The sequence below is a fragment of the Pelophylax lessonae genome (assembly GCF_965119305.1).
Source record: "Pelophylax lessonae genome assembly, chromosome: 4".
Classification (NCBI taxonomy): domain Eukaryota; kingdom Metazoa; phylum Chordata; class Amphibia; order Anura; family Ranidae; genus Pelophylax; species Pelophylax lessonae.
In genome coordinates, this window is record NC_138771.1 from 89,181,770 (window position 1) to 89,202,969 (window position 21,200).

At 42.0% G+C, this 21,200-nt stretch overlaps 1 protein-coding gene across 1 annotated transcript in view; it reads right to left on the bottom strand.

The window, feature by feature from the left end:
- The window catches only part of AP4E1 (adaptor related protein complex 4 subunit epsilon 1), a 118,117-nt gene that overhangs the window by 13,385 nt on the left and 83,532 nt on the right, over positions 1–21,200 (bottom strand). Inside the window, exons 13-17 of the mRNA XM_082255970.1 lie at positions 16,476–16,594; positions 13,926–14,228; positions 13,320–13,434; positions 8,702–8,837; positions 3,147–3,402 (exon numbers count right to left, since the gene is read on the bottom strand). Of these exons, the coding sequence (XP_082112096.1) occupies positions 3,147–3,402; positions 8,702–8,837; positions 13,320–13,434; positions 13,926–14,228; positions 16,476–16,594 (929 nt within the window). The remainder of the gene's footprint in view (positions 1–3,146; positions 3,403–8,701; positions 8,838–13,319; positions 13,435–13,925; positions 14,229–16,475; positions 16,595–21,200) is intronic.

The window sequence follows — 21,200 nt, forward strand, 5'->3', positions numbered from 1 at the left end:
CCAGATAAAAGCCTCAAACTGCTGACACATATTACATGAACGTTAGCTGCTCTTATATGAACACCATGTGTTGGCAGTTTAATGGGATTTTTTCCTAGAGATCCTGATAAAGGTTGCATTTTAACATGGAGGATGATGATGTGCTGATTAAAGTACTCGGACTACTGCAGGACGTGGATCCTGTGCTTGTCATGTGAATATGATATGAATTAAAGATGTAGTGAGAGCTGCCTACAAGTTTCATTTATTGGGTTACTAGAGATAAGCCATACAATCTGAAATAAATTCCTACAGCTCCTATCTCAGTTTTGGCAAGTAGTAGAACCAAGCTACAACCTTCACAGTGCAACCTTTTCTTTTTTTTTTTAACAATATAACACAGAAGGGCAAAATACATACCATTCAAGAGTCCCAACATAGCGATAAGAACAGTTGATTGAAAAAAAAACATTTGTTTCATTAATAGTATACAGTACATTGTGTCATCAGATCAATTTTTCACATTTATGTTTCTAAGGGCCCTTTCACACGGGCGTTCCGCATGTCGGTATATCATCCTATTTTTTTGCGGATGATATACGGACATAATGTATGTCAATGGCATTGCCGATATCAGCGGATGACCATCCGCTGACATCCGATTTTCGTCCTTTCAGTTCTGTTCCGTTTTTTGGAACGGAACAGAACCCTATTTTTGTTCCGTTTAAAAAGTGGAACGGATGCAAAATTGGATGTCAGCGGTGTCATCCGCTGACATCCGCAATGCCCATAGACACGCAAATGTATGGGATGATATGAGGACATACGGAGCGGATGACAAGTGTCATCTGCTCCGTGAAAAACAAAAAAAGTGCCGGAGCGGATTGCAATGCGGTCCGCTCCGTGTGAAAGAGCCCTAATGCAGGTTAGGAAAGGAGAAGAGAAGAAGAAGCGGACTTACTTACTGTTATAGGACAGACAATGAAGCAACAGCACCACAAGAGTCTTTTCAATGGACTGTCAACATATTAGTGACCCTTGCATGTTAAACAGACTCTATGCTTTGCTTGTCCATGAAAAATAATTTCACCATAATATAGCACTCTAAATTACACATACTTGTAACTTTCTTTAACTCTTTCTAATGCAGCTTAAGTTGGCCATAGATGGATTGAAATTCAGCTGGTTTAGCAGGGACCGGACAAATTTTCGATTCATGTATGACTGTTCTTTTCTCAATGAGAGGCAGCAGCCAGCAATCAGTGTATTTTGACAGCAGAGAAGTCCCTCTGTCAAAACATCATGACTTGTTTCCCCAATGCTCTGACACCTGCTGGTGTTGTGGAGAGGAGATTGGCTCTCTTCTTCATATTTTCTGGTCCAGTCGATCACTGCATACTTACTGGACAGAAGCTTGCCGTATAATCCAGAAATTTACGAAACGTGGGTTACCGTGGCATGATGGGATCTCGTGTTTTTCCTCCTGCATCACCACTATTTTCCTGGTATGGCTTACAGGTGCTCCATTCTACCATTATTGCTAACTGGGGCAAAGAGCTGCATCCTACTTTTCTAGAAGCAGACACAGGCCCCGCCCATATCCATCTGATTGAGAAAGGTTACTGAAATTAATGAGCTGGAAGACTTGATGGCCATAGAGAGGGGCCTTCATGAAAAATTCCTCAAAAAGTGGTTCTACTGGCATTACATTTCTTTACTTGGAGTATGCAGCCTTGCTGAGTTAAAATGTCTCCCCTGGATGGGAGAGTGGATGGAATCTTTCTCCTTATCTCCTGCCTGCTCTTTTTTCACTACCTCTCTCCTTTCCCCCCTCCCCCTTTTTTTTTTGTTCTCCTCCCTCTCCCTCTTCTACCAATTTTCTCTTCTTTTTCTTCTTCTCTCCCCCTACAACTGCCTTTTTTAATTTTCTCCATGTAACATGGGGTACAGAGACATTCTAATGCCCAGTTCCACGGGGCATTCTCACATACATACATCTGCTCTCTATGCCTGGAACTACCATGTTAGATTTGGGATTACTCTGTCTGAGATGGCATATGATCCTCTCTCGTTGAGCCTCTGTATGAACGTACTATTTTTGATGTGTCTGTCCTATGGTCTCTGTACTTTTACCATGTGATGTATGAAAATAATAATAATAAAAAAAGAACAGCATGACTCACTGGTGAGGATTCCTCTATCTACTGTGTGGATAGGGGAATCGATTCCTTTTTCGTTAATCAACAACGTAAAAAACTTAAGAGCCCAGGGTAGTAAAGAAAGGGTAATTATATGCTGCCAGATTTGGGGTATTACCACTTCCCACAAACCGATGTACCTGTACGTCGGCTTGAAGAAGTGGTTATACCGGGGTGATGCCTGCAGCTAGAGGCATCACCCCGGTACTCTTTTTTAGAGCCAGCAGTTGGCTTTGTGGTGATAAAAAACGATGTAAGCACTCAGTTGTTATCACAAGGAGCCCCCCCACCGCCTTCCGTCACTCTGTCCTGATCTCCCATCCCACCGGGAGACCTGAGCGACCAGCCGGGAAGTCCGCCAGCTGGTCAGAGTCCCGAACTAAGCCGGATTCAGCTTCAATTGGGTCCCTGATGAAGTAACCCGGAAGGGACATCACAACGTCACTTCAGGTTTACTCAGCTGCCAATGGCACAGATTTAAAAAAAAAAAAAAAAAAATTACAGTATTCAAAAATGCAGATTTTGGTGCAAAGGGGGGGTTCTGGGTCTTTTAGAACCCAGATCCCTCCATAAAAAGTACCTGTCACTGCCTATTACTGTCACAAGGAATGTTTAACTTTACGGCTTCGTTTTTCTTTCAATTCAGTGTATTTGGTACAAAACAAATTGCGTTTGAAAGACCGCTGCGCAAATATCGGGTGGCAAAATGTTGCAACGATCGCCATTTTATTCTCTAGAGTCTTTGCTAAAAAATATTTATAATGTTTGGGGGTTCCAAGTACTTTTGTAGCAAAAAATACAGATTTTTAACTTGGAAACAATATGTTTCAGAAATAGGCTTGGTCCTTAAGTGGTTAAAAGAAAACCAGTTACTTTGCATGATGAACTGTTAATTTTTTTATGCCCTAGAATTTATAAATCACACATCTGCTTTCAGGTAAATTCAGGGAAAAAAAAAAACACACTTACCAAGCTGACAGCACTGGATCCAAGACCAACAAACAATGAGGAAGCCAACTGTTTCTTTTCTAGTTCGTCCTCTGAAATAAGTTCCAAGGGTTGTTCCCCAGACATCCCAGGATGCTCTTCATCCTCACCCAATGATATACCGCTTTCCAGTGGAGGAGAGATAGACTCTGGTATATAAGGTTTACTTTCCTTCCTTAACAGGTAACCTTCCTTTCCCCAGACTTTCTTTACACCATCCATCTTCAGCCGATTCTCCCTAATCACAAACAAAAATGCATTAATCCAACAAAAAGGCCTTCTGAAGCAGCCCATGCTCTTTACCACAGCAGACTGTCATTTATTGGTCTAGTAAACTACTATTTCCTTTTATTGTAAATAAATATGTTACTATAAAAATGGCACACATTTTCAGGGCCATGCAAACTTAACCTGCCGCCGTCATTCGTGTGGTAAGGAAACACAGCTGGTTCCCTACTGCGCATGCTCAAAGTGCGCTGCCGTTTTTTAACTGGCCCAGAGGTGGTGGAAGGAGGAGGGGGGCCGAACTTCCAGAGGGACCTCGCCACAGGGGAGTCTCATCGAAGTGAGGACAAGTACCGGTCAAAACAAATGTGGCACCGGATGGGGGGCTGGGGGGAGGAAGCAGATAAGCAGAGCTTCCCCTTTTGGGTAGAACTCCACTGTAAAGGGTTACTTTTTTTTTTTTTTTAAATGATGAACTAACACCCTACCAACCCCCCAGTTCCCACTGTACTTGCCTTCATGGGTGATGAGCTGTTAGTGCTCACAGAGCTGGTGCAGCGGTCCAGAGATTTTAATCCCCACTCTTCTTTCTCTTCTCTAGGCAGCGCTTCTAGAAGGGATCAGAGCGACTCTCTGTGCCGATGCTGACCAATCAGAATTGCTCTGATCTGTCCCAGAAAGATGAGAAACTAGAGAGGGAATTTCAAAATTCCTGGACTGGCTTCTTTGACCTGCATTTACACTTCCAGTGCTCCTTACTGTCAAGACCAGTTATAGGTGGGGGAGGTGACCACTTTTTGTATTATCGTTTATATTGGTCTGGCAATGCACTGACACCTTTGCTGCCATTGTGCTGGGTGTTTAGTGTGACCCTGCGCCTTTAAGGAGGGATGGGCTCCCTCCAGTCACCCGTCCTCCATCCATCCATTAGAATACATGTGCTCTCATTGTGGAGACTCTTTAAAGGTAGAGTTAGGGTCTGCAGATATCAGGATGACTTGCCGTGGCCTGCAGCTTACGCATGTATTTGCAAATGTGTTCAACTAAACCCCTGTTTTTAACGCATACTGTTAGACAGGTTAATTCGGTTGGTCGCTGGCTGTTTGGTAACTAGTGACTGGAAATCCCCTTGCTTTTTTTTTTTTTTTTAGCCCAGCACAAGCTAGGCCTCAAAAAATTCTCTGAAACTCATGGTTGTTCCTCTCCATGGAAATCTTTAGTAAAAGGCAAAAGATTTATTCAATCTGAAGGGAAATCCCCTTGCTTTTTTGATCCTTGTGCAGCTGGAATGTATCCTGGAAACATTCTAGGCAGTTTAAATTTTGCTGTAATACTTGTGATACTTGTTCTAGAAAAGATTCAACATAGCAATTCATACTGAAAGCCATAGATAAAGATCTGATATTTATCATGGAAAATTGCTTTAAGCAGAACAAGTCGGTTTACACCAATGAACAACTGTGATAATATGTACACAAAGTCATGAAAAGAATTTGCTGAGCTTAGTGATATTCATGCATCGTGTTTTCTGAAAAAGAAATTATAGATGAAAGAAAAAAACAGCAGAGGCGGCTAGGGTGCCTGTTAAAGATGTATCTCCTTTCCACAAGCAATCAGAATCACTGCAATGATCTTTTGAAGGAAGGTCTGCCCCTGCCATGGCTGGGATCTGATGAGGCCAGGAGTGTTTGACCAGAAATTTCCTTTGCAACGCAACAACAGTTCTAATCTATGTCAGCCCAGAACCTTGGAAAACTCCTCATAACATGCACTTGCACACATGTAAGTGGCCCCTATTACTACAAACAATAAATTTGGTGTACAGCACTTGAGAGGTGGGTACAAGGTCACTTACCAATGCTATAAAACAGCAACAGGCATCTACTTCCTTATTAGAAAAACTTTAACTATCCCACCCTGTGTTCTATACTAAGTGTAAATGTGATTCAGCATGAAAAAAACAAAAAGAAAAGGAAAGCATGCTTTGGTCTGAAGTAAAGCTGCCTCAAACCTGAGTAATTCAAACTGAACATATGATAGAGAAAGCATAAGCATACAGTCAGGTCATAAATATTGGGACATCGACACAATTCTAATCTTTTTGGCTCTATACACCACCACAATGGATTTGAAATGAAACAAACAAGATGCGCTTTAACTGCAGATTTTCAGCTTTAATTTGAGGGTATTTACATCCAAATCAGGTAAGCGGTGTAGGAATTACAACAGTTTGTATATGTACCTCCCACTTCTTAAAGGGACCAAAAGTAATGGGACAGATTAACAATCATAAATCAAACTTTCACTTTTAAATACTTGGTTGCAAATCCTTTGCAGTCAATTACAGCCTGAAGTCTGGAATGCATAGACTGGCATCACCAGACGCTGGGTTTCATCCCTGGTGATGCACTGCCAGGCCTCTACTGCAACTGTCTTTAGTTCCTGCTTGTTCTTGGGGCATTTTCCCTTCAGTTTTGTCTACAGCAAATGAAATGCATGCTTAATCGGATTCAGGTCAGGTGATTTACTTGGCCATTGCATAACATTCCACTTCTTTCCCTTAAAAAACTCTTTGGGTGCTTCCGCAGTATGCTTCAGGTCATTGTCCATCTGCACTGTGAAGTGCCGTCCAATGAGTTCTGAAGCATTTGGCTGAATATGAGCAGATAATATTGCCTGAAACACTTCAGAATTCATCCTGCTGCTTTTGTCAGCAGTCACATGATCAATAAATACAAGAGAACTAGTTCCATTGGCAGCCATACATGCCCACGCCATGACACTACCACCACCATGCTTCACTGATGAGGTGGTATGCTTTGGATCATGAGCAGTTCCTTTCCTTCTCCATACTCTTCTCTTCCCATCACTCTGGTACAAGTTGATCTTGGTCTCATCTGTCCATAGGATGTTGTTCCAGAACTGTGAAGGCTTTTTTAGATGTTGTTTGGCAAACTCTGGCCTTCCTGTTTTTGAGGCTCACCAATGGTTTACATCTTGTGGTGAACCCTCTGTATTCACTCTGGTGAAGTCTTCTCTTGATTGTTGACTTTGACACACATACACCTACCTCCTGGAGAGTGTTTTTGATCTGGCCAACTGTTGTGAAGGGTGTTTTCTTCACCAGGGAAAGAATTCTTCGGTCATCTACCACAGTTTTCAGTGGTCTTCCGGGTCTTTTGGTGTTGCTGAGCTCACCGGTGCGTTCTTTCTTTTTAAGGATATTCCAAACAGTTGATTTGGCCACACCTAATGTTTTTGCTATCTCTCTGATAGGTTTGTTTTGTTTTTTCAGCCTAATGATGGCTTGCTTCACTGATAGTAACAGCTCTTTGGATCTCATATTGAGAGTTGACCACAACAGACTCCAAATGAAAATAGCACACTTGAAATCAACTCTGGACCTTTTATCTGCTCCTTGTAAATGGTATAATGAGGGAATAATACACAACTGGCCATGGAACAGCTGAGCAGCCAATTGTCCCATTACTTTTGGTCCCTTAAAAAGTGGGAGGCACATATACAAACTGTTGTAATTACTACACCTTTCACCTGATTTGGATGCAAATACCCTCAAATTAAAGCACATTTTGTTTCGTTTTGTTTCAAATGCATTGTGGCGGTATATAGAGCCAAAAAGATTAGAATTGTGTCGACGTCCCAATATTTATGGACCTGACTGTAGGTTACCTTCAGTGAAAACTATGTTAAAGGGATCAGCAGATCCAGATATACAAGTACCTGAAGTTATATGCAAGTCAACGTTTACTATCCACCCCCACCCTTCCTAATCTTTCAATGGTAACTTAGTCCACCTTAAGGAACTGATATAGAGGGTAGAGAAGAAGGGAGGAGGAGGGGCAAACTCTAAATTTACAGAATTTGTTGTGCTTGGAATAGAACTTCAACTGCCTATATCTCTGAATTTGATCATTCAGAGCTCAGACTAGAAAGGGGAGAAGCAGCACTAAGAGTCAATCAGTTCTACTGCAGTGCTTATCTGCTAACAATGAACATACTGACAGAAGAAGAGAGCAGAGTAAAAGAGAGAGGAGCTCATCATCCCCTAATGCAGAAATCCAAGATAAACCTAACTAATTTTAAAAATGTCCCATCTCCCCTCCTAACACCTATTCGGACTAACCTGTATAAGAAAGATCCTAATACTTTACTTATTTCAAGTCGCTCCGATCACGTGATCTCCCCTGTGAAAGCCAGTGCCGGCTGTAGGGGACAGGAAAGAGAGCTCAACAACGTCTGGCAATGCCTGGGAGTGGCTTACTATGACCTGTCTATTGTCAGAACTCACTCCTCTCCCCTGCAGCCACTGCTGGTTGACACAGGGGAGACGAATCATGTACATTTAATTTTAATTTGTTTAATAGAATGGCCTGTTTATTAAAAAGTTTATAATGTGGTCTGAACTTTCACTGATTCGACACACAGAGCAGCGGCTTGGGAACGAGCCTGCTTGGGTGCTCCTACAGCAAGCTGTTTGCTCTGGGGGCACTTGACAGGAGGCAGGGGCCAGGAGCATCGGTGGGGGGACCTGAGAGGAGGAGGATTGGGGCTGCTCTGTGCAAAAACAGTGCACAGATCAGGTAAATATAACACGTTTGTTATGTTTATTTTATAAAAATTCAACCTTTGAAAAGGAGAAGTACAGCCAAAGCCCGTTTGAACTAACTGCACTCCTGTGACCCATTTTCAGCAGACAGCGGGCTGAAGCCTGCTGTCAGTTGACGTCACAGAGTTGGTCCAGGCTCGGGCAAGATCGCGATAATGGAGTCGGGATCCGCTCACATGCCTGGACCAGCACCTGGTTCAGCCTCTCAGCAAGCCGCTGAGAGCCTGAGCTGGCGGCTCCCACCCCCTCCACTGCCCAGGGCTTCAGAGAGCTCTGAGAACCGAGCCATCGGCGGTGTTTGATCGCTTGATCTCAGTATTAGAGGTGCCGGGGGACAGATGCTGCATCCACCTAAAGAAGTATAAATCTTTATAAAAAAAAAAAGGCAACACATAAATCTTTTTTAATAGCAGACAAGGATTTTACCACACATTGATAAGATTAATATAAAAATCAAAACAGTCTAAAGTGTCAATAGACTGCCACAGAGTGAAGCATTGATTTTTATTTCTTACTATAACAAAGTGAAGCATGGATCTAGTTCTTTCGATAAGTTTACTGTATCAGACCAAAGCACAGATCAAACTCATTCTATACTAGACTGATGCTGAATGTACCTCTTACTATACCAGACAAAAGCATGGATCAGGTTCTTACTTAACAGTTGACAGAAGAGTCTACTTACTCCTTTTGTGCAGTGTCAGCGCTGTTCCCGGAAGCCTCAGATACCACAGAGATTCCAGAGGGTGAGTGCCCATCAGTCAAGCCTACAGAGGGTAAACTTGGAGAAAAGCAGAGTCCATACGGTTCTAGATTCAGAGCTATGAGAAACAAACAGCAGAAAAACTCACTAAGTAGGTATTTGCGGTTTGTGGGTAAAAGTGATAAAGGCCATAAATGTTCAAGCATCACTTGCATCTACAAGCATTTTATAACCTTCCAGCTGTCAGAGTTACTTGCTATATCACACACTGATCATTACTAGTGAATTTGAAAGAGCTGCAGCATAGCTAACTGCTTCAGCTCAGGTCAGCAGCCAGAGATCAAAGCTCTCCAGCAAGTCCGTGCAATGCTACTGCCATGGTATTAAAGAGTCTATCCTCTAAAGAAGCAATGGTTACCCTAATGAAATCTGTTTCCCCATTTGGTTCACAGGCATACAGTGGCTCTGAACCTCGAGTAAACTCTGGATTATCTCCAAGCTGGCACAACTTAGATTTTAACCACTTTGCTAGGAAGTCACAGTCTCCTTTACATACAAGCAAATAAATATGTTCATCAGAAATGGAATCGAAGTCCATGATCTGTATCCCAAAGGTAAACAGACAGTCTTATCAGATTATGCTACCCTCCAATACTAGAAAGAAACTGGTACACGCAAATAACATTGCCAGGGCTATTACTTTTTAACCTGGAACAAGAAAGGAAAGCAGAATGACAAAAATGTTCATAATGCTATCTACTGTAAATAAGGGAAGTTGTCCTATTTAACCGCTTGCCGACCGCCGCACGACTATTTACGTCGGCAGTCAGCCCCTCAAAGGCAGAGCGACGTACGGCTACGTCACTAGCCTGTGAGGGTCTAGGGAGCGAGCGTGCGCCGCCGGAGGCGCGCTCCCGCCGGTCACTCGCGATCGTCCATTACAGCGGGAGAAAGCCAGGCGGCTAGTGTAAACAAGCCGCCTGTCATTCTCCCCTGTGTATGAATGGTGATCATATGGTTCTACTATGTAGGAGCGTTGATCACTGTTCATACACTTCAAGCCACAGCCAATCAGTTAGAATCACGCCCCTAGGGACACACATAACCCCTCCCTCTCAACAAAGTTAACCCCTTCACTGCCAGTGTCATTTTACAGTAACAGTGCATATGTATAGCACTGATTACTGCAGTAATGTCACTGGTAACCCCAAAAGTGTCAAAAATGTCAGTCAAGGGTCCGATCTGTCCGCCGCCATGTCGCAGTACCGCAAAAAAAAAAAAACACAGATCGCCGCCATTACGCGTTAAAAAAAAAAACTGAAATGACAAAAATCTTTCCCTTAGTTAGTAAACGCAATAACTTTTGCGCAAACCGATCAAAATACGCTTTTTGTGATTTTTTTTTACCAAACATATGTAGCAGAAAACAAATTGGCCGAAAATGTTAAAAAAATTTTGATTTTTACATTTTTTTGGGGGGGAATTTCATATAAAAAAAAATGTGAAAAATATTGTTATTTTTGCAAAATTGACGCTCTTTTTTTTGTTTATAGCGCAAAAAGTAAAAATCGCACAGGTGATCAAATACCACCAAAAGAAAGCTCTGTTTGTGGGAATAAAAGGACGTCAAATTCGTTTGGGTACAGCATTGCACGACCGCGCAATTGTCCGTTAAAGTCACGCAGTGCCGAATCGCAAAATAGGCCCTGGTCAGGAAGGGGGTAAAATCTTCAGGGGCTTAAGTGGTTAATTACATAAATACTGAACATCTATAGAGATCTTCTATTTGCCTTCACAACTTCCAATATAAGCATAAAAAAAACATAACACACAAAGCTCTGTATCGTGACTTACTAACCAACCCTACATTGTGGCTGTATTTTGCTAAAACCACACACAACAGTTCATTCGTTTGTCCATTTGTTCAACTATTGTTATGTTTGGGGACATAAAAAAAAAAAACAGACTCTGACTAACTGGTAATTGAGCATATTTTTGTTGGCAGTGTCAGAAAAACAAACATGTCCAATGCTAACCACTAAAGTGCACCATGTTGGTGTAGACATATTTTTGTCTCCACCACCGGACAAGTGTGGTTAAGCAGCCCATAGATTAGTCAGTTGTCATTCAACTACAGGCGGTCCCCAGGTTACAAACATCTGACTTACAAACGACTCCTACGGAGGGAGACAACAGGAAGTGAGAGGAAATCTACCCCTAGGAAGGGAAATTCACTCCTGTAAGAGTTCTCATGGGAAAAAGGTGTCTCCACTGAAGGTTTATCATCAATCCTTGTTTCCACAACAACCCTAAATTTTCAAAATCCAATTGTAATAGGGACAGAAAGGGAGGTGAAATCTTCTGAGCAGGGTTAGACAGCAAATCAAATGGTACAGGGGTGTTAACCCTTCCCTATGCTATCCAAAAAAATTAAAAAATGATTCTTTTGGCTGGAGTTAAACTTAAAAAATGCACCTGTTCCGACTTACAAACTGATTCGACTTAAGAACAAACCTACAGTCCCTATGTTGTTTGTAACCCGGGGACCACCTGTAGTGGGTTAAATGGGGGAAAAAAAAAAGGGACTCGATTCCCCTTTCCACGCATTCAAGGTGGATGGGGTAATCTTCCATGCTGAGCTCTTGTATTCGGACAGTGGGGAGTCTTTCCCACTATCACAATATACTGATCAGCGCAGTGGGCTAGGTCGAGTGGCAAAAATGCAACACGGCAGTTATACAGAAGTTGATCAGTAGACCACAACAACCTTGCCCATACATGGATCAAAATTTGGCCGGTCCCTGCTGAACTGGCTGCATTTCAATCCAGGTATGACCGGCTTTAGCCTCTTGCAGTCACTGATCAGATGGATGGTGCTCAGTGTGCGTACAGCTGTTTAAATGTTGACTGAAATGAAGAAGTGTGAATTTCGCACTTAGGCTTGATTTTTCTTTTTGGATCCACCAGCGGGTTGAACCAACAAAAAAAAAAATCCCCCATCTACACATTCAAGGTGGACAGGGGGAATCCTTCCCACTGTGGTATTGTATTCTGACAGCTGGGAGCCTTTCCCCATCATCAGAATACAATGATTACTGTTGCCAGCAGCACTGATCATTCAGGACAAAAAGAACATGCTGGTTGTACACAAGTCGATTGATAGATCAATTTGTGTACAACCAGCCATCCCATAAATCGACTGAAATCTGGCTGGTCCCTGCTGAACTTCGATCTATGCATGACTGGCTTTAGATACGTACAGGTTAAAGTGGAACAAGAGTTGGGGAAAAAAAATGCTGGAGTGTAAACTTTATAAAATGTGTTTGGGCCAGCTTGGCTCAAACAAATTATTTCAATGTTCTGACCACTGGGGATTCTGTTAGTATTATTAACTTTGCTTGTGCTACATACAGTAAGTGCTATTGTTTTCCTGCATGGGTACCAGCGACTACCCCTCTGCTGCTGGAATGAGAGAGAGTTGCTTGTATAGCATCTCAGCCATTCAGGAAGAGTCATTATATTATTAATGAATACAAGGTGCTTTCCGAATGGTGGAGGTGGGGGATCAGGATATCATCTGCCTGCTTCTCCAACTTGCCCAATCAGAGAACTTGACTGTTTCTGAATGGCTGATATGCCATACAAGCGACTTTCTTTTTCTGGCAGGGGGGATGGTGTTGGGACCCATGCAGGAAGCCAACAGCACAGGCTCCAACAGTCGGTTACAGCCTTGCCAGTGGCTAGAACACTCTGCTGTGGAAAAAAAATTACTTTGAGCCAAGCTAGCTATCTTAAGTAAAAGGAAAATGGGAGTTCTGGTTTAAATTTTAACTGTATAAATAGTTTTTTGTGAGTTTACGGTGAGCAGTGCATGGACAGGGCAATGTACACCAGCTTAATATTCTTCACATCTGTAAGAAGCTTAGAGTTGGAGCAGATACATGCAACAGCGGTGGTGCCGGCCATTGATTTTGAGTACAAATCTGACAGCCACTGTTGACAGCTGCTGCTGTTTACATACACTGTGTGCATGCAACGCTCGACCCGCAGGTACGAATACATGGCCACCTCTGTGAATGTAGGCTTAGAAAAATATTTTTATGATCTTTGAGAATGAACAGCTCGAAATGAAATGAAAGTAATTGTAAATGCTTATTTCGTAAATTAAAATAAACATGTTAGTTTTACTTATGTGCTCTGTGCAGTGGTTTTGAACAGGGCAGCCCCAATCCTCCTCTTTTTGGGTCCTCTGCCAATGCCCCCCTCCTGCCTACTGCCCCCATAGCAAGCTCACTACGGCTCAGCCCCACCTCCTTCTCAGTGGCTGTAATTAACAACAGAGGGAGCCAATGGCTTCAGCAGCTTTCTCTGAGCCAATGAGGAGGGAGAAAGAGGACAGAGTCACTGCTCTCGGGTACAACGTTGGATTGTGAATGGGCTCAGGTAAGTTAAGGGGGTGCTGAGGGGAATGCTGCATGCAGGTTTTTTTTTTTACCCTAATGCAGTGAATGCATTTGGGTAAAAACCTTCTACCTTTAGAAACACTTTAATATGGCAACGGGAGTAGGTTAATCACATATAATGTTCACTTTGTGTGTACCCTTTTCCCGGGATAGCTTTTCTTCTTGGCGCTGGTGATGTGGCTTATATGGTGCTGCCCCTTTACTGAGAGCTTCAGCCACAAATCCATCCAGAAAAGAAAGCGAGGCATCAACCTGCAAAAATAAAACATTGACATGAAGAGCGCATAGACCACGATCACACCATAATTCAAATATTTCTCTTTAAAATAGAAACTTTAATGGGTGTGGGTCAGTTCTATATGAGTGTTTTATAAAATTAAACTGATGTTTTTTTTTTACTACTATTGATATCAGTAGTAGAGCATTGTACATTTTCCATCGATTAATGCAGAAGCTCTTACTAGATATATAAAAATCATTGTTCTAGAAATAAAGATTTCCAATGGTTAACACTGTAGAAATGATGGCATATCTAGCACCATCTCAGCCACTTACAGTTTCCAAAAGTGCATGTGAAAGGGTGACAACACAGGAGAGAAATTAGGAAACAAAGACACGGTGTTGTAATGTAATGTCCTTAGTAGCTGTTTTACAGAGCCGACTTGGCCCTTTAAATGCATAACAATCCAAGTTACACTTGGTGGTTTAAAGATGGAGACCAAGTATTTTAATCTCTTATTTACCGATAAGTCTTCACAGCTGGAGTTCAGTGGAAAAAGCCTCTGTATTAATTGTGCATCCTCCCACAGAGCCTTTAATTCACAAGCCTGTTGCCTTATTCCTGTGTCCAGACAGGTAGAGAATTCCTGGATTAGTTTATCCACTAATGAGCAATGGTGAGTAACTGCAGACAGCTTTGTTATTGCTGCCATAATCCAGGCCTTCGTTTCAGAGGTAACGGAGCCTTGAAAAAGCATGTCATACAGTTTTCTCATCACAGATTCTGTAGAGATGTGCGTGGCAAGGTAGGCACATTCACCCAGCACCTGTAAACAAAAAAAAATATAGAATGATTTGAAATAAAACAAAAAAGTCAGTAGCCTATTTAAAAATTTACCACTAATTAAAAACTCTGTATGCACATCCTGCAATAAGTGGACAAGCAAATGACAATTACTAGTGAAATGTAGAGGAAAGGTAAAGGAAATAATTTTCAATGTATTTTTCTAAATGACTTGGCACGTGACAGGAGGAAATTTTACCAGCAGTGTAATCTGACAATGAAAGAACATTATCAAGTGGGGGCTGAAAAAAATGACGCATGCTTTCTTTAATAGTCAACCCTCCATCCAAAACTAAAGTGATGGCGGACTCTTTTAAATAACAGTTCTTTCCAGAACTATTTGTTTTCTGGTTGGCGTTCATTTAAACCAGAAGTAAACCCTAAATGAACAACATTTACTTAAGTAAAGCCACATGTAACAAACACTTGACATTATAAAGCCTCATGTAACATAAACACTTGGCATTATACTTTAAAGTGATTCAAAAGCCTAAAGTTACCTTAATGCATTCTCTGATGAATGTTCATGTTGGAAAACCAGCATTTGATCGGTGCTAATCTGTGTATTGTGGCGGCGTCAGAATACAATAGCAAGACAACAGAGATCTGTGCATCCGCATCACTTGTGTGGATGTGACAGTTTTTTCCCATTCAAAAAAACTGTGTGTATACCCTGATTAAATCTTTAAGCCCCATACACACATGCCGAATATCAACGGTATTAGCCAGTTCAATAGAAACAGGCCTCGATACGGTCCGTGTGTACAGCAGCTGATCTGGCTTCTGTCGAAGGGGCATGACTGAATGGTTGAGAGCGCTGACCACTGTGTTCTGGCTGGGGGGCCGTCTGCCTATCAGAACACAATAGCTCAGCAGGGATGTCGCTGTACTAACATCAGATTGTTAATACAAGATCTCCTCCCGAGTGCTTCGGTTTTTTTTTTCCATTCAGCCTGCTGGGTTGAATGAAAAAAAAAAAAACTGATAGTGTGTACCAGGCTTTAGTCTAAGGCCCCTTTCACACACTCCGTCCATCAGACGGAGTCTGTTTTCTAAGCGGGAGATCGATCCACCAATCCCCCGCTGAGCAGGAGGATGACAGCTGTGTCTCCACTGTGTGCGGAGACACAGCTGTCAGTTCCCCATGCATCTCTATGGGGGAAATCGGATGGGAACGGACCGTCGGTCCGTTCTCATCCGATCCGCTGGATGGATGGAAAATAGGGTTTCCATCCGTCCAGATTTGACGGATCGGATGTCAGCGGACATGTCTCCGCTGACATCCGATGCCCCATAGGAATGCATGGGGGGACCGTTCAGATCCACCAAAAAAAAATGGACAGGCTGATCTGAACGGTTCCGCCTGTGTGAAAGAGCCCTTACACTACCCTCCCCCCAGACTGAAAATGCTGCTGTCCAAAAGATGTCTGCTAATACTTCATCTAGAATGCAGGCACCCTAAAGCTGCCCATAGATGGGGTGAAATTTGGTTGGTTCAGCAGGGATCAGACAAATTTAGATCCATCTATGGCCGTTCCTGCTAGACAGAAGTTAAACTAACAATCAACAGGGCTATTGGAAAACCTTTGCTGATCATCCTGGCTGCAGCTGCTGATCAGTGTAGAGTGGATTCCTCCATCCAACTCATATAGATGTATGGGGGAATATTTTTTTCCCCAAACAGCCCTGTCTGGCTGATCGAAAAAAAACACAAAAAAAATGAATTTTTTGCCTGTCTAAGAAAAGAGTGCTACTGACCGAATCACCAGGGAAAAAAAGATAACCAATGCAGCATTAGTAAACTGTAATATATTACATTTTTGTTTTTGGGCTTAATACCACTTTAATGAATGCTGTATATTAAATAATACAGAAATAGGCAAGAAAAAGGCAGGCAACCTAATTTCTTAAGAAGAACATTACCAAAATGCAAACTTATGATTTTAATTAAATAAATCCAGAAGTAATTAAAGCAGCATTCCGTTACCACATTTTCTGTAAGCAGATTTAAAAAGTTCTGCGATTTGAGAAACTAGAAAATGCTGTTGGACTTATTTGTAAAATCCTTTGCTAGCAAGTAAAGAGAGTATAATTAGAAGTTAGCCAGTGTGAAACAGCCAATTTACATGGCTGCTCCGAAGCGAGCAGCCTGGCCTTTGAATAGAAAATGCTAATGTCTGCTCCAAGTTCCCCCTCACAAAGACAGGCTTTTCACTAATATCTTCCTTACCCAGCTGATAACCTGTAGGAAGCGCTGGGGATAATGCACAGTCTCCATTTCCAGTAAGGCAAGATAAGACTGCACTGCATACAGCCTCAGCTGTCCATCTTCCTTTTCATCAGCAAATCCTGCAGAGATGAAAAATTACATTTTAAACAGAGAGAGTACCCGCTGGACAAAAGGGACCAAAATAAACTTCCCTCGCCATTTGAAAATGTAAAATCATCAGGCTGAGGATATTATACAGAAGATTGTGTGTGCATGGGGGCACACAGAAGAACATTTCACATTACCCTTATATCAAACTCTGCTGTATCAGTCCTTATAATTTAGCCAGATAACACAAAACAACAGCAAAGGCTCAGGGTAGAAATACAACTAAAAGGCAGTGAGAGATGGGGGAATAATCGCTCATGAAATAGAGCCTCTTTTTAATATACATTGATGTTGAATTACAATGTTAAACACAGTATTAATATTTCAAGCAAAATTACACCTACCCGCTAAAGAAGCTGGCGGAAAGAATATAATGCAGTCATTCATTACGGTTCCCTTTTGTTTCTTACCTTCTGGTTATCCTACAATTTTTATAGCTATAAAATCACTAAAAATGTTACCTTCTCTTTGTCCAAATAGTTTTCCTTATGTACTTTAATAGCTTTGCTTGCCAAATAATTCTATTCATATACCAGAGCAGAGAATACACATGTACACACAGTCATGGCAAAAAATATTGGCACCCTTGCATTTCTAGTAAATAAAAAAGGGTGCGCCGATGTGAGAAAATATAAAAAAGCAGAAACCAAAGATCCAAATACCTGATTTGGAATTAGTGAAATAAAAAGTAATGTCCATTCAATCAGGAGTTGATTTGCTCTACCCAAATTTCCAACTAATATTGTATTGGGGAAGTAAGAGGGTTAACAGTATGTTTTCTTCATGCCGAGATTCGGCGTTTCGTTGCGGACACCGGAAGCGCCACTCCTGTGATTCACATATAAGAGCGGAAGTGACGGCACGCGCTACCCTCCAATTTCAGTCGAAGCCTGCTAAGGGGAAAAGCATCAGAGTGCAGACGCCGCGCTGTTACTATCCGCGGTCTGCACTGCAGGCGGCCGCGGACACCTGAGGATCCCATGAGTGTTCTCATTGTAGCTATGTAAGTGTATACAGTGTTCTTTAATAAAGTTTTGCTGGGGTAATGCACTATTGGCTGCCTATCTCCTTTGCATATTTCCATCGCTCTATGTATGGGGAGAACCTGAGGAAGAGAATCCAGAGGGTTATAGGAGCCCAAAGCATCACTATTGGGACACTAAGCTTTCCATCTACCGTTGCCGCTGGAAGAAAAGTCTACTTAAAGGGACATATACATGCTCCATTTTAGCATCCATCTGGTAAGGGGCTAGTCAATTTGTCTCTCTCACGAGGTGATATGGAGTGAGGTATTACTTCCACAGCATGGGCATCCACGACTTGTTGGTGGAGTTCACTGTACATTACTCATATCGGTTTGGTAAGGAGCCATTCCTGTAGGTGGTTGGATTTACTATACACCATTTGGCAAATTCCTTGTTTGAACATTCACATTGGGATTGGAGTTCACCATTTGTACCTACATCACCCTCAACCCATTTAGGGACTTTTCTGTTTAACCACAGTTTGAAACAGTTGTGTTGGGCACATCATTTGGACACTAATTCTATTTGTGTTAAGATTCACATCCCGTTAGGGGTTTTGTTTATTCTCACATTTTGAAGTACTCGTGGGACAATTATTACATTGATATCTTGATTTTTTGTGTATATTTACTATATGTTGATATAAGTTTGTTGACCCTAATATTTGGTTTATGTCAAATTTGGTTTTAGCGCATCAGACATTACTTTTTATTACCCTTGCATTTCTGTCAGATAATGTACCACTTCGTCCAAGAAATTGTTGCAATTACAAGTGTTTAGGCATTTTTCATGTTTATTGATTTTGCTTGTATTGGTAGGACACATAAAAGTGGGGAAACAAAAAGCCAAATCTGACACATACCACGCAAAACTCCAAAAATGGACCTGACAAAATTATTGGCACCATCTCAAAATGGTAACAAACAATTGCATTCCAAGTTTGTGATGCTTCTGTAATTTGGAATTAAACTCACCTGTATCAAATTAACAGGTGCTGGCAATATAGAAATTACACTGGCAACAAGTTACAATGGTGAAAAATTGACTCAACCTTTCTGTTGTGTGTCTCTGTATGCCACATGGAGAAGAGAAAGAGCAGCAAAGAATTGTCTGAAGATTTAAGAACAAAAATAGTGGAAAAGCATGGCAATCTCAAGGTTACAAGTCCATCTCCTGAGATCCTAATGTTTCTGTGTCCAGTGTGCGAAAGACTGTCAAGAAGCTAACAGCCAGTGGCACTGCACTTAATCTCCCTGGACGTAGACAAAGGAAAAAAATGTATCAAACATTGCAATGAAGGATTGTTCGAAAGGTGGATAAAGAACCTCGATTAACTTCCAGACAAATTCAAGCTGACCTTCAGGCACAGGGTACAACTATCACCTCACACTATACGTCACCATCTGAATGAAAAGGGACAACAAGGTAGGAGGACCCACGAAGACCCCTCTGCTGACACAAATATAAAAAAGCCAGATTGCAGTTTGCCAAAACTTACCCGAGGAAGCCAAAATCCTTTTAGGACAATGAAGTGGACAGACAAAACAATAATTACAGCTTTTTGCTAAAGCCCATCATTCTACAGTTTCCAGAAAAATAAATTAGATTTTTAAAAAACAGAATACAGTCCCTAAATTCAAACATAGTGGAGGTTCACTGATGGTTTTGGGTTGCTTTAGGCACTTGATCATGTGCATGGCATTATGAAATCTGAAAACTACCAAAGAAATCAGGGATGCGATGTAGGGCCCAGTGTCAGAAAGTTACATAGTAGGTGAGGTTGAATAAAGACAATAGTCCATCTAGTTCAACCTGTGTAGGTGTATGTGGCCGTAATCATCTTGCATACCCCTGAATGTTCTGATCCTTGAGATGTACGTCTAAGAGTCTTTTGAAAGCCACCATACTACCCGCAGAAACCACCTCTTGTGGTAGAGAATTCCCCAATCTTGTAGCCCTAACAGTAAAAAAAAAACCCATGTTGACTGAGGTTAAAAAACTTCTCCTCTAATCACATTGTATGCCCTCTAGTCCTCATGCAATCCTTCTGACTGAATAGCTTTTTTTCTATGCTGAGATCACCATTGAGATATTTATAAATTGCTATCATGTCCCCTCCCAGGGAGAATAAATCAAGCGATTGCAGACTCTCTTCATAATTAAGGTCCTCCAATCCCCTAATTAGTTTAGTTGCCCTTCTCTGGACTTTTCCAGCTCCAACACATCCCTCCTGTGGACCGGCGACCAGAACTGGACAGAATACTCCAGATGTGGTCGGACCAGAGTTTTATAAATTGGAAGGATTATAATTTTATCTCTGGAATACATCCAAGTTGGGTCTCCTTCAGAATTCATGGGTCTGACAAGCAGGACAATGACACAAAGCACACAAGAAATGGTTTAAGACAAAGAGCTGGAGATCTAAATCTAAATCCCATACAGCACCTGTGGAGAGATCCTAAAACAGCAGCTGAGAAAAGGAACTAGAGATCGACGATTATCGGCAACACCGATATATTGAGGGCCGATATGAACTTTCCCCGATATAGCGGAATCGGTCCCTGAGGTTACCGATATTGCAGATATTTAGGGAAAGTGCATGTCCTGGGGTGATGCCTGCAGCTAGAGGCATCACCCCGGCACCGGTGTCCATAGCCTACGGTCGGCTGACTTGTAATGACAACCGATGCGGCTGACAGGCTTCTGAATACTTCTTTTAATTTAATGACTCCAGGGTTTTTCAAATTCTTAAAGCGGAAGCAAACCTTCCTATTGTTTGCAGCCAAGGAAGCTGCCATATTGGCCTCTGTTTAATCTTCAACTGCCATCAGGGCTGGCCCAAGACATTGTGCTACCCGGTTCCAAGAATGAAATTGCTGCCCACCAACCCCCCCCCCCCCCTCCAAAAAAAAAACCCGCACACCAAAAAAGGACCCCAAATCCCTTATTTTATATCATGATAATTAAAACTAAAATTAAATGTATCAGGAAGTCAGATTTACATGCAACAGCTCCTTGTCTATATGCAAAATCATAGGACATACCATTATGTTCAATTCCAAACCACAAACTCCAGCATTATTTTGCCTGAATGTTTGATGTCATTGCGCACACCACACTCCGCCTCCTCATACTCATCAGTTTGCACTACGGGCAGCAGTATGAGATGGGGAAATGCCGCCGTTAGTGCGTCGCACACTGATGAGACACAACTGCTAGAAGAAAAATCTTGGGCGTCAATTTGCTGCTCCTCTCCAAGTTCCGCCTGGGTCCAATGGACCTAGTGAGACCCATGGTAGGGCTGGCCCTGACTACCATGATGCTGCACATGTGATCCATTATGACACGAGCTATTGGATGGTTTGACAGTTTGGTTGAGAGCACAACCAATGTGATAGCTAGCATTTCCAGCATGCCGGACATTTTAACTGATTTTTGAAACTATCAAATCCATGGATTTATTTCCGCTTTAGGAAGGTAATGTTACATCAATCATAAAAGAAAAAGGAGTCTCACAAGGTCAATAACAGTCCTACATACAGTTGCCCATTAT